The sequence below is a fragment of the Thrips palmi genome, unplaced genomic scaffold, assembly GCF_012932325.1.
Source record: "Thrips palmi isolate BJ-2018 unplaced genomic scaffold, TpBJ-2018v1 HiC_scaffold_10, whole genome shotgun sequence".
Lineage (NCBI taxonomy): Eukaryota > Metazoa > Arthropoda > Insecta > Thysanoptera > Thripidae > Thrips > Thrips palmi.
Window position 1 is genome coordinate 2443340 of NW_023144621.1, and position 13616 is coordinate 2456955.

The 13616-nt window shown below is 45.8% G+C and overlaps 2 protein-coding genes across 3 annotated transcripts; one reads left to right on the plus strand and one right to left on the minus strand.

The window, feature by feature from the left end:
- Window positions 1-5424: 5424 nt before the first annotated feature.
- Window positions 5425-8037, minus strand: LOC117654315. Its single transcript, XM_034400895.1, has 6 exons — window positions 7731-8037; window positions 7613-7650; window positions 6543-6712; window positions 6269-6463; window positions 5837-6184; window positions 5425-5748 (listed from the first exon to the last, which is right to left on the minus strand). Exons 3-5 carry the CDS (start codon window positions 6657-6659, stop codon window positions 5951-5953), a joined length of 546 nt encoding a protein of 181 aa, XP_034256786.1. The 5' UTR covers window positions 6660-6712; window positions 7613-7650; window positions 7731-8037; the 3' UTR covers window positions 5425-5748; window positions 5837-5950.
- Window positions 8038-9461: 1424 nt separating this feature from the next.
- On the plus strand, window positions 9462-13156 carry LOC117654272 (neurofilament heavy polypeptide-like). 2 transcript variants are annotated; one of them, XM_034400739.1, is made up of 6 exons: window positions 9462-9537; window positions 10072-10568; window positions 10643-10696; window positions 10781-11131; window positions 11216-11530; window positions 11608-13156. In XM_034400739.1, the coding sequence occupies exons 1-6, from the start codon at window positions 9533-9535 to the stop codon at window positions 11964-11966; spliced, it is 1581 nt and encodes a 526-aa protein (XP_034256630.1). In that variant the 5' UTR covers window positions 9462-9532; the 3' UTR covers window positions 11967-13156. The 2 variants fall into 2 exon arrangements, with proteins under 2 accessions (XP_034256630.1, XP_034256629.1); XM_034400738.1 differs by having other exon boundaries at window positions 9467-9537; window positions 10069-10568.
- Window positions 13157-13616: the final 460 nt, after the last annotated feature.

Sequence of the window (13616 nt, forward strand, 5' to 3'; positions counted from 1 at the left end):
GGAGCAACCTTTCAACAGAATAGTTTAGGCATCTTAGATCTATCGCATAGTGTGTGAGAGGAGGGAATCAGTTATAGTTTTAAAAGGTTTAAGAGAAAGAAACGGAAAGAAATCACAATAAAACACTTGAAACAGATCAATGAAAAAAACTTACCCAACTGATTAAAATTGGCAGCGAGATCTTGGTCTTCCTGCTGGACCGGATTTTCATTAGGGGGCGTCATACTCAGGTGACCTTCGATTTCGGCATGCGGGTGTGACTCAAAATTTTCGTTTTTTAGTGCTGAGTTCAGATTCGTGTCGGGTTTTGAGATCGGACTGCGTCTTGATCACCCTACCCGACGATTTATGTCAAAAAGCGGCGAAAATTCGTTTTTTCCCATTGTTTTGCCCCCTTGAGTTCGGGGTGGCGGTTTCTCGACTGGATTGCCTTCACTCACTCTAGACACGACTCTTCCAACCACCAGAGTCCATGTGAGTCACCCCATTTGGAGCCTAGGCCTCAAAACATGCCAAAATTTGGTGAAAAAATGAAAATTTTCACCGTTTTTTCGACATTTTGGAGCCATTTTGAGCCCCACATCGCCCCCTTAGGTGACCTGTATGGACAAAAAGGAGGAAGGGTGTGTAGAAAAGGCAGCGCAGCGCCGGGGCATCGCCCGGGGTGTCGTGGAGGGCGGCTTGGAGTCGGCAAAAACAGGATTTTTTCGAAAAATTGAAAAAAATGGGGGGTCATGGGAGGAGTCAATGCTGCGGGTCTGGCGGAGTGCTCTCAACCAGAGGCTTTGTATTTCGATGGCCGATAAAGCAGCGTTAAACGCAGCTAAACGCTACGCCCGGTCGGGTGGGCGGGCGGGGCTCGACGTGCAGGCAACTCCCCGTGGTGAGCCCTGGGTAGGCACAGCAAACTTGCTTAACGAGCTAAGACCTGCACATTCGCTGCCGCAGCTAAAGCGGCTGCTTCGACCATTTTCTTCAATTTTTCGAAAAAATCCTGTTTTTGCCGACTCAAAGCCGCCCTCCACGACACCCCGGGCGATGCCCCGGCGCTGCGCTGCCTTTCCTACACACCCTTCCTCCTTTTTTCCCATACAGGTCACCTAAGGGGGCGATGTGGGGCTCAAAATGGCTCAAAAATGTCAAAAAACGGTGAAAATTTTCATTTTTTTCACCAAATTTTGGCATGTTTTGAGGCCTAGGCTCCAAATGGGGTGGCTCACATGGACTCTGGTGGTTGGAAGAGTCGTGTCTAGAGTGAGTGAAGGCGATCTGGTCGAGAAACCGCCACCCCGAACTCAAGGGGGCAAAACAATGGGAAAAAACGAATTTTCGCCGCTTTTTGACATAAATCGTCGGGTAGGGTGATCAAGACGCAGTCCGATCGCAAAACCCGACACGAATCTGAACTCAGCACTAAAAAACGAAAATTTTGAGTCACACCCGCATGCTGAAATCGAAGGTCACCTGAGTATGACGCCCCCTAATTTTCATGAGCACTGAAACACAATGTTTGGAGGTTAAGAGCTAGAAACACAGGGGGAACCACCGCGAATAACTAAGTTGCGCACAAGAACTCAACAGGAACTAATAATGAGACACCAGCTAGTATAATCGTGGTGTTTTTCGCAGGTAACCAGTTCCTGATCGTTTAATAAGAAACAATGTTCACTGAAGACGAAGCTAAGGTGCGCTCGAACAGAAAGACGATCATTTCGGATGGATCGCGAATTGGTTACGTAATCATGAGAACCTTCAGTGACGCCTTTCCCTACACTTAATTCATGTCGACTTTAGGATTAAGGAGATTGATTTAGAAGTTAGACGGTTGAAAGAATTCAGTACGTACGAAGGATAACAGAATCCTCAGAACAATTTAGTACAAGACACAAAGCCGGAAACACGCTGGGAAGCATTCTCGTGTTAGTCGCCCCATGACCGTTTCCTGTTTTACTCCTTTTGAATCACCTGTAGATGGCAGCACTGTTGCGAGTGGGGAACATGCCGCCACTGCGCCCGATGTTGATGGATTAAACGGCAAAATTACTTTGTGTTTTATGTAATATTGGAATATTAGATTGACCCCACATCCTTTTGTCTGTCATCTCCTGGAGAGCTATGCCCACAACGGCTCCGACAATAGTGGAACTCTCGAGAGGCCTTTCTGAGAGACGCGCGCGTCGTTTACAGCGCTCACGGACAAGGCGGTGACCAACGTGCATGGCGTACACTGGCGAGGGCGGGCGAGGGTAACTCGGCTTGCATCACCCCGTCGTCAAGTGGCTGCGCTACGGGCAAGTGCGGGCAAGCCCCATGCCTTTTTTACTCGAGGCACCGTATAGCCGAGCGGCATTCAAAACCAGGGCCAGGACTCTGTGCAGAACTCCCATTGGGGAAGCACGTACCAGCCCGGAGAACTTCATGAAGGGCTCTGGCACCGCATCCAGACTACCACGGATCTCCGCCCCACCACGCACCTGGCATGCGGGGGCGTTGTGCGAGTGCGACCAGCTGCACCCGGCCCGCTCGCTAGCCGCCTGGTCCTGGTCTTGAGCCTCTCGGCTCTTTTGCGGCAACCGCCGTGGTGAGTAGGCAACCAACCACACGTCGCAGCCACGCAGGCTATGGGCCGCTATTGCCAACGGGGAAGTCCGCCTTTTCTGGCGTGTCCATTCCCTTTGTCTCAAGGTGGTGACTTGAACTGGCGATTGTCGCAACCCGGGAGCGTTGCCGAGCACGAGCACCGGGAAAACTACACGAGCTCTGCGCAGCATGGCCGGATCAAGGCTGAGCCCAACGCCGACGGCACCTACAGTGTCCATCGACAATTGCGTGGATTTCCTGGACGTACGTGCGTCAGTCACTATTCGTGGCCCAGGGTGGCGTGCCCCACGACTAAATGAGGCTCACATGTTTGTAGGACGACCTTGCTGAGGCCATCGCTCAAGAAATCTACTGGGGGGCTCGCAGGCGGGAGCTAGAAAGCTCACTTTTTTACCTCCGCGACTATAAACGTGAGTTGGTTGATTTTGGGCACTACAGTAAGCACTAGTGCGACTGGGGGTTTTGAAGCCGTTCCGACTCTTCTTTCCCAAGTGAAAAAGAAGGGGATGCGATTTCTACGCCGTGAGATGGTGCTTAGTAGCAAGGCCCTTTATGCGGAATGCCCTTATGTGACCAAACTTAAATTTGCTTACAGAGAGTGTATCGCGGAGGACTTCTCCGAGCCTGTCCCGCTGCCTCCTTTGCGGGAAGCGAGGGACCCAGATCTCCCCTCGCGACTGTCGCGGCCTACAGCGCGACGGGCACCGCCTGTCTACCGTGCCCTGCGCGAGGACAGAGGCGTGCCACCTGTGGGAAATAAGCGGCGCAAGTCCACCACGAAGTCAAGCGCCACCGGAAGCAGCGTCATGCCCAAGAAGCTCAAGCCCAACCAGGTGGTGCCTGCGCCTCGCCGCTGGCGATAAAGTGCGAGAAGTGAAGATGGAGGGTGAGAATGCAGTGCCCCTTGAGGCCCATGTGGCCTTCCTGTCCTTCCCTGTTACTCCCCACGGTCTTGGGAAGGAGTAGAAGAGACTAAGCCGCAGTGTCCAACTCCCTTCCCTCTCTCGCCTTGCTGGTTAGCGCATGGTTCGCGGCCGGCAAACAGGCTCTCAACAGACCGGACTTGAATGCGGTGGCTGTTCGCGTGCCTGGGCGATGCACCTGTTGAGATGCATTGACAGTCACTATCGGAGTGACAGGAGCGGCGTCATTTCCCCAAAAAAAACACTTAGTGGAAAGCCAAACATCACTCTGACATGAAGAGTCGTTTCAATGCTGTGGCTCTTTCGCACCAATACGGGACACACCATGAGCGCGAGAGGAACACACGAACCTTCCTACCAGGCACTAACCAGCGAGGAGAAAGAGGGTCTCGAGGCCTCTTTAGCCCCAACCCACGCAAACACGCCAACCGCTGCCCGAGGAGCGCGAATGCCCTGTGGGACCGGCGAGGAGACAACCAGTCGAACGCCACTGCGCTGTCTTGCCTACACTGAGAATGAAAGAGTCATGATCATGACTAAAATTTTGGGTGAGGAATTCTTTATTACCCAAATTTGGGTGAGGAAATTTTCCTCGCCCAAATTTGGGTGAGGAAAGTTTCCTCACCCAAATTTGGGTCATAATACTATGGAGCTATAAGGCATCTGATACACCCTTCCTCACCCAAAATTGGGCGAGGAAGCTCTCCTCGCCCAAATTGGGTGAGGGGAAATTTCCTCCCCCAAAATTTGGGGTGAGAAAGAAACCTCCCCCAAAAATTGGGTATTGATCATGACTTTTTCATTCTCAGTGTACCTCCCCGGCGCTCCAGGCTCCTATCGTCGGAAGGGGGGGAAGTCCGCCCTTCGCTTAGTCAAGGATTACTGTCTAGGTGGCGGCGGAAAGGGGCCTGTGACATTCCCAAGGCGTTGCCAATCACAAGCACGCGGATCCATACAAGCTCTGCGCAATGTCGAGACCAACCCCATGGTGCCTGCAGAGCCGCGGGTGCGGCCCAGCAAGGCAAAGCTGTGCTACCACCCAAATATGTATGCTTTGTCGAGCCATGAGAGAAGGGCGCCCTTCTCTCATGGTCGAGCTCAATCGACGATCCGCCAGGAACACAGCGCAGCTCCCTCCATACTACGAGATACGAGACCTCTAACACCTTGCACCGGCCTTGGCCTGCCTTGAAACATTAGAACCCATCATAGGATAATAGTTATGTAGCATTCCTTCTTATCAAGTGTTGGTGGTTCTGTAATAAAACACCTAATTTTAGAGTTCATTTTGATCTAAGTCTCTTCATTATTTTTTGGCAAGTATAACAGGTAATTAATTTTAATCCTAAAAATTGCCAATGTAATTAAAAAAACTAGCCTGAATCAGGAATAAATAAAAATACTCTTAGATATTTTCACTGTTGAAAATTTAAGAAACAATATATTGATGCAGGCATGAAAAAAACTTGGAAAGCATTTAAATTACTATTACCATAACAGCAAAATAAAACAACATTATACAACTGTTATCTGCTCCATAACATGTTAGAAACTAAATTTGAGTTAAAAACCATGTTTTGATATTATTTAAATGTCTTGTTTAAAAATTTTCAATAAAATCAGTGTGTACTTTTGATTAAACTCATGATTCCATTTTCTCAGCCTCTCTTCATGTTAAGTTGAAAGCTAGCAAAGAAATAAGAAAAATCAGTCAAAGCAAAACATGACTAATAATGTGTCTGCTGAAGGTACCAAGTGCAGTACTGGAGTCATAGTTGCAAAACAAAGAAACATTTCTCATGAAAGCTGGCTTTTTGTTTGATATATAGTCACAGCAGAGCTGGAGTATTTCTAAGAGACTTAAATTGGACTCGGCATTTCTTAAATAAAATAAGTAATACACAGGTTGGGAACATTGTTTATTGTCATGTCATAGGCGGCTACAGGTTGCAAAAATTGCAGAATTCTAATGTGCCTTATCATCAGATTCCAAGATCTCATAATGTTTAAGCCACAACCCTGTCAAATACTTGCATCACCCTGGTCGATGCCAGGTGAAGAAACCTGTTGATGCTGATGTGCCCTCTCATAACATTCAGAGTGAGATTTTGGATTCGAAGATCATTGTTAATAGCAGAAATTTTCCTTTTTCTTCCAATGGGTAGCCCTGCATTCAATCTTCTCAGAGTGAGGAGAGCATCATGGTCATATCTCCTCAGAGCATCTAGAAAGAGAAAAAAAATGTAAAAATAGGAGATTGCCTAATGACTACAGTGTCATGAGCAAAAGATAACTTTAAAATTGAATCTTACTGAGAAAGTGCCAGATGCTGGGGTGGTGCACTCCTGTGAGAGACCTAAGTCTTTTGTTGCTGGATTCAGAGACGTTGTTGGTTCGGTGTCTTACTCCATAGACTGAGAGGGACCTTATAGGTAAGCAGGTGACATCCAGGTGTCTATCCAGTAGTTGAAAAATGCTGCCAGATCATCCAGGAGACCAGCTCTATGAGCCTCAATGATCAAGGTGCGTAGTCCTCTTGCCATGAGATTGTGAGGAAGCAATGGAATGGCCAAAGAGGCTCTTACAATACTCCGTGCAATTCTGTTGATGCGCAGAAGACGGTATAGGCCCAGATCATGCTTTGCCGCCCAGGAAACTGCCTGTAAGTGGTCAAAAATAATTGCCAAAACATGAGATACAAAACGTGCCATATTAGTTTGATACATTTGATTAAAAGAACATACCCTGCAAAAATGCCAGTAACAGCCAGACACATGCGTATTGAATACTTGACGCCATGCATTTTGCAAACCCAGTTCAAAGTCGGTAACGACCAAATTTGGACGAAAACGAGGAACAAGTTGCCTGAGCCTGGTCAAAGCAGCCACATACTCAGCCTGGGTCTTTCCAGTCATCGGAATCTGTGCAAGAGGGATGGCCTGCAAAGAAGGATAACTCGTATTGTAAAAGTAGTTGTTATTATGCAAAAACCCAAAGCAATCTCTTCACTGAACTTACTGAGTTTCCCACTACACCGACTATCTGCAACACCTGAGCGCATTGAGGAGCATTGGGCCGACTATCAAATGTGCCATCACAAAAAACGACACGGCACCTCGCCATGTAGCGCCTCATTCTTCTGGATGAGAAGATAACCGAGCAGGTGCCGTTTGCTCCAAGGACTGCACCTGCATAGATGTTGTCGACACCATCCATGCCACGAGTCAGGTGCATGTTGTCGGCTAGCACCTCACTCAAGTGGTAGAGGGATCCAGGAACTGGGGGATACCTTTGGTGTAAAATTCATCAGGATTTCAATCAGGAAATTCCTGATTGGTCAATCAGGACATTTTCTGATTGGAAAATCCTGATGTATTTTCGCGCACCTCTGATTGATGATTTCTGATTGGTACCAGTTCTGATTGACTATTTCTGATTGTGTTTTTTTCTGAGTGGACAGTTCTGATTGGTAAGACAACTTCAAACATCGGTAATATGACCGTGCCGGGGCACATTCAAAATTGATGATAACTTCTCTGGGGGGTCAAAACTGAGTCCGATCCAAATCTGAAGTCCGATTTTCGATAGCTCGTGATCAGGCCTCGATATGCTACTAAAGATGATCCGAGGTGTATGAAATTAAAATGGCCCTAGTCAAATCGGCTGAACATGTCACATACCAAATTTGAAACCGATATCGCAAATACTTTCCATTTTATAGGCATCTGTACTTTGACACCATCAAAATTTCCTGATGTTCTTTTCTGATTTCTGAGCGGCAATCAGCAATCAGAAAAGCAGTCAGAAATTTTCTGATTGCCAATCAGAAATCAAATAAATATCAGGAAATTTCTGATTGGCACTCAGACATCAGAAATCAGGAATTTTCTGATGTCGGTACTCAATCAGGATTTTTTTCTGATTGACAATCAGAAATCAGAAAGAATTCCTGATTGACAATCAGAAATCAGAAAATCAATCAGTAAAATCCTGATTTCTGATTGGAAATCAGAAATTCAATCAGAAAATCCTGACGGCATTTACACCAGTGACTTTCATCCTTTGGCGTCGAATAGAACTTCTCATACTGTTCCCAGTGACTTGGTATGCAACGTTGGGATGGTGTCTGCAACATAAATGTAAAACACATAAAGATCCATTCTGACAAAGGCAAAATGAGTATCTGAAATGTGCACCAAATTTTACCTTGCTCTAACCCTACTGACAACTTGTCCAGGAGTCTCATAAGGCCCAAACTGGTTGACTGATTCCTGCAGGATTTCTCTCCTCAAATTGAGCACCAAGTGGTGAGTAGGGTTAGGTGCACAGATATGGGCTTTCAAATTGACCCAGACTGGTCCTCGTTCTCCGATACTTATGCGAGCTGCTCCGGTGCACCCTCTTGAGTCAAAGTTTTTGCATCTTAGGTAGAATAGATCACTGTCAGCGTCTCGGTTCCCTTTGTTAAGGTGAGGTGTGGGTGAAAATTTGCTCCAAAATTGATTAAAATAATAAAATTAATCCACTTGTTATTTTAATGTAAAATATTCTTCTATCACCGACAGCATGTTCTAAATGTCTTTGTTATGAAACCCTAAGTGAGTGGTTCATCTAACATGGACTGATGTATGCATGCGCCTTTTCTTGTCACCCAACTCTTGCGACAAGTGTCGAAAAAAAAAATTTCTACTCCGTCAACTAGCCACGCATACAGTTTTGTTTTATACTGACCATACTTCTTGGAGTGGTTCTTTGTGGTCCATGTGACAGTGTAACAGAGAGATATTTCAAATATCTATCCACTTTCTTTAATCGTTTACCTTAAAGTTGTAAAAAATGGAGAAAAAAACTTATTTTTTGCAATTAATAAATTGTGAAGTTTGCTCAGTCAAAACAAAAAATAAAATACAAATGTCTCTCTGTTACATTGAAGTATAGGGGTTTAGGTAACTCCAAAACAAATTTCAGACCTTTCCGTTAAAAAACTTTGCGTGGCTGATTTTTCTACTAACCGCTTAATTTCAATGAAAAAAGCCTACTGTGGCTAAATGGGTGGGTAGATTTGGATGAAATTTGGTATGGAATAGTTTCCTACCTAGTACTTAAACGCCCTAAAGTTTGAACCACCACAGCCAAGTGGTGTAGAAGTTTCGATTTTCACCCACACCAGTGGTAACCATCACCGCAGTGGTAGAGGTATGATCCGGCCCGCTTGCCGGCGACTACTTGGATGTCCATAACAAAAGGCTGCTACCAAAGAGAAAAGAAAAGTTATTTAAGCATTTAGCTTTATCGTGTCGCATGCTCCTGTCCACGTTAGTATAAAATACTACTTACATCACTGCCCAGACAAGGGAGGCATATAGTAACAACTTTTGAGCGCCAAAAAAAGGTAGAGTGCGTTCAACTATTCCATACAACTGTCTGCTTGTTGCGCTTGCTGCCACTTGCGATGGCTCATCCCCACCCCCCGACCACTCCCGGGCACTACTTGAGTCCAGCAGTGAATGAATTGAAACCATTGAAACATCCTCTCAGCGAGAAAATACAAGAAAGGATGGTCAAAACTAATATTTATTCTATTTTATTCTAGTAATTTTTTAGGAAGCTTTCTTATTCAAGCATCATTTCTACCAAAGAATGGTAATTTAGTCCTCATCTTGACTTAGATAGAAGTGCAAGAGCTCAAACTTCCACAAAATGAAATCCTGTCCTAGAAGCTGTTTCAAATATTTAAATGCTAAATAAGAGTCTTTTCGTCGAGAAAAATTACACTGAAAATATATCTGACATCTCTTTTTATAAATTCTTCTCTCTGCTCAAAAACTTTCCGTGAACATGAGCCGTTGAAGAGAGACTTTTGCTTTGTCATGTTTCTGCACTGCCACTCGGCAGAGAGATCCGAGGTCGCTTCGCGGTGTCGCGCCATTCCGTCGTGAGCTCGTGAGGATTAGAGACACGTACTTCTGTGTGTGGTCTGGTCGGGGCGTCATCAACATCATCTAGTCATGGAGTAAGTACCTGGCGTATCAGAATTAGTGTTAGAAATCAATGTGTGATCGGTTCAGACTCACAGCAATCCCATTACTAATAAGCAATTTCAATTATTTCGTCAATTTCTTGCGGATGCCGCTCGGCGTCCCCTCCCAACTCTCGGAGAGCCGCCATCTTTGACGTGGCTCCCTTGCATTTTGAATGATTTGATTGATTTAATTCCAACACATGTGCCTTAAGGCATCTTCTTGCACATGCAATGGCGCTTTTCTAAGATAAAACGAGTAATTTGCTGTGAACCTCGACATAAAATGGTCAGTTTCTTTGTGATAGTGTCTTTGTCAGAAATGGCGCCAAAACGTGACTAAGCCGAACTCGTGCTCATGCTGGTGTTACTGTTGCACAGACACTAGAGCGCTTTTCCTTGTGCTAATGAGATCCTTACAACGAAGTTAGCCGTTGATTTTGTTTTACGTTATTATAACAAGTCAAGTTTTGTCAAATGCCATCAAAGACCCATCTAATTAGTTACACTTTTCTTTTTGTTCAGCAGTTCTAAAAGTGTTCGGGAGAAGATGCTTGAAGCTTGCTTGGCACGGAAGAAGGCAAGGGAAGCTGCTGAATCTGCCGCAGCTGCTGTAAATTTGAACCAACCCTCGAAAGATCCCCCGATTCTGCCAGAGGCTGCTGAGGCCAAGTCTATGACTACGCCTTCGGAAGAGCCTCTTTCGACTGAGCATTCTGGAGAGCCTACTTCAACTGAGCAATCTGGAGAGCCTACTTTAACTGAGCAATCTGGAGAGCCTACTTCAACTGAGCATCCTGGAGAGCCTACTTCAACTGAGCATTCTGGAGAGCCTCATTTGACTCAGCCTTCTGTAGAACTTGCCATGTCAGAGCCCAACAAGCCTACTTGGACTCATCCGGAGCAGAATATTGAAAGGTCTTTGGCTCTGTCTCACGCGACATCACGGAAATCCTCAACCGAGCAGTTTTCAAATGAGGTCTCTAAGCCTGCTGTGCCTCCGTCAGTTGTATTCAACTTTTTTGGTTTGTGTCACTTTCCGTTCTTAATCAGTTTGAAGTATGTTGGAGTTCCATGTTTAATCCTTGTTACATTACAGGTCTTGGTTCTGGTGCCTCTTCAGACAACACTTTTAATGCTTTGATGCCTTTCTGTAAGTTTTAGGATCTGAGCTGAGCATTCTCTTTGTTTATTCTATTGCTTCTGTTGGCGTTCACTCATTTTGATTTGCTTACAGTGCAAGGGCTGGGATTGCCTGTGCCACCACCCTCAACCCACACCTCAGTCCAGGCCCCAGTGCAGAAAAAGCATTCCAAGATTGTGGAGGTGGTTGACTCACCTGCAGCAGTGCCTACAGCAACTGTGGCTGAAACGCCTGCAGCAGCACCTACAGCAACTGTGGCTGAAACGCCTGCAGCAGCGCCTACAGCAACTGTGGCTGAAACGCCTGCAGCAGTGCCTACATCATCTAGTGCTGAATCGTCAGTTGACCCTGGGTGGCAAGACGAGGCAGCGGCTGTTGTTGATCTTACCACACCTAAGAACTCTCCAGTCCGAGCCCCTTCCCCAGACTTCAACTATCTGATGGGTTTGTATAGTCAGAATACAAGCTTTATTTCCAAATATTGCCTGTGACTGCAGTTGAAAATTAACCTGTATGTTCTAAATACAGATTTTGATGATGATGAAGATACGGCCATGGATGAACCAGATGAACCGGACTTCCTTCCACCAAGGGCCATGGGGCCAATTTTGCCTCCTACTGTGCCGCGACCCAAGAGGTCTCTGTCCTTAGCAGGAAGAGCTTCCAGTGGAACTTCCAGTAGCACTTCCAGTGGCACTTTCAGTGGCCTTTTCAGTGGCCTTTTCAGTGGCACTTCCAGTGGTACTTCCAGTGGTACTTCCAGTGGTACTTCCAGTGGTACTTCCAGTGGCACTTCTAGTGGATACTCTTCTAAAGACCTAGGGGCTTTGCTAGCCAAATTCCGTAAGTGTAACCCTCATTTGTGTCTTGGCTCTGTGATCCAATCGACATCGATGATTAACGTATGTTTACTTTTCTAGGGAGCACTACATCTACAGCAGCACCAGGCCCAAGCTGTGCGTCTCAGGCTCAACAGGCTGCTGGCCCAAGCTGGGCAGCAGCGGTTTCACCCCCGGTTGCTGCAACTCTCTTTAATGAACCTACTGCGGCCCCTGCTGCCCCTGCTGCTATTCAGGAACCAGCAACTCCGCCTGCTGATCCCGACCTCCCCCCTGGCTACAGTTGTCCGGTATGCTTGTCAAGCAGGTTTGAGGTGATTCTCCGCTGCAAACACATGTTTTGCTTGGCATGTGTCAGAAGGATGATGCAAACTCGTCCCTCCAAGTGCGCTGTGTGTCAGCGCAACTTTAGAAAATATGACAAAGTCTTCACCGGCTAGGAGGTTCCTAATATAACTTGCTTATATCTTTGATCAGGGATGTGCAGTTAGGGTGTTAGGGTGGCTAGGGGCCTTTTCTGGTTTAAAATCTCATCTTTGGCAGCCTAATCTAAATTAATCTCTTCCAAATTACTTCAAAGCAGCACTTTTTAGGGAACCCTATGCAGTCAGTTTAGTTGCAGGCTGTCACCTTGATAGTCTGCAAGTGAACTGGCTGATTTTTTTAAAATATTTTTTTTTTAAGTCTTTAACTCTTGAACTACTTACGATCACGAACTGCTGTTAAATTTCAAAGTCCTGCTCGCTAACCTTAGGGTGGGGGGTCCATAAGTGAAGGTGATTCACTTCCCCTAGAGCAGGCATTCGGGCTCTTGCTCCGGGGTGGGGCCTGGAGGAAGCCAAGGGTTAACACCCCTTGGTGATCTGTTACCCTACCAGTGGCCTCCAGGCGCCTCACACTAACGCCACCCAGAGTCGATGGAGAAGAGTAACCATTCAATAGTCAAACCCCTAGCCAAACAATTTAAGTCTCCGGACACGTTAGTTTTCTTCTTCCTAACTGTACATCTCTGTATCTATTTTCTTACCTTCTTTTCGTTTCTTTCACTCTTTGTTTTTTAAAGGGTGCGAGTGATTTTGTGACATGTATTCTGAAAAATTTAGCTTGATGATTTTGATCTCTCTGTTGAGTTCTAAGTATTCTTTATTCTGACTTGTAGCCCTAAGTGATGGCTTCCACTTGTTCCAATAGTTGCGAGTGTTTTCTTTTAACCTGTATTCTGATATCTTTAGCTTGATGATTTTGATCTCTCTGTTGAGTTTTAAGTATTGTTTATCCAGACTTGTAGCCCTAAGTGATGGCTTGCAATTTTCCCAATAGTTGCGAGTGATTTTGTGACCTGTATTCTGAAAAATTTAGCTTGATGATTTTGATCTCTCTGTTGAGTTTTAAGTATTGTTTATCCAGACTTGTAGCCCTAAGTGATGGCTTGCAATTTTTCCAATAGTTGCGAGTGATTTTGTGACCTGTATTCTGAAAAATTTAGCTTGATGATTTTGATCTCTCTGTTGAGTTTTAAGTATTGTTGGCTGAGCGATAGCGAAGCCCTTGCCGTGTTTGGGCGCTCCAAAAAGTGACTGGTCGTGAGTCTGTCTGTCCGTCTCTCTGTCTGTATGTAATCACTCACGTTTCTCAGCAACTACTGAACGAAAAGTATCAAATTTCACACCGGGTTGTCTCCTAAACATCCTACGGGGGGGTTTATCTCAGATTAACAATTATCATCGTTTGAAATATTCCAAACATCGTTTTGAACTAGGTAATTAGCGTGGTTAGGTTGGTAGCAGTGTGTGGCTGACCAATTTCTCATACCGGCTGCCGCGCTTGCAAGCCGTCTGCAAGACGGGACGGCACATATGCAAATAAACAAACTAAAGAGAAAAGGGGGTTTCTCAAATAGGTTCTGAGATAGTTTTTTAACATTCTAGAATGATTAAAACCCCTTTCCCGGATTTCCAACAGGGAAAATACGAAAACTGAATGTGAGAATGGTTTGCGTGTTTCGTTCCCCTCCCCCCCCCCTCCCCCGTCACGGGGGAATTTTCCCTTTAGGTCAGTGCACTGTGAGTGTATTTTGGATTGTAAATAGA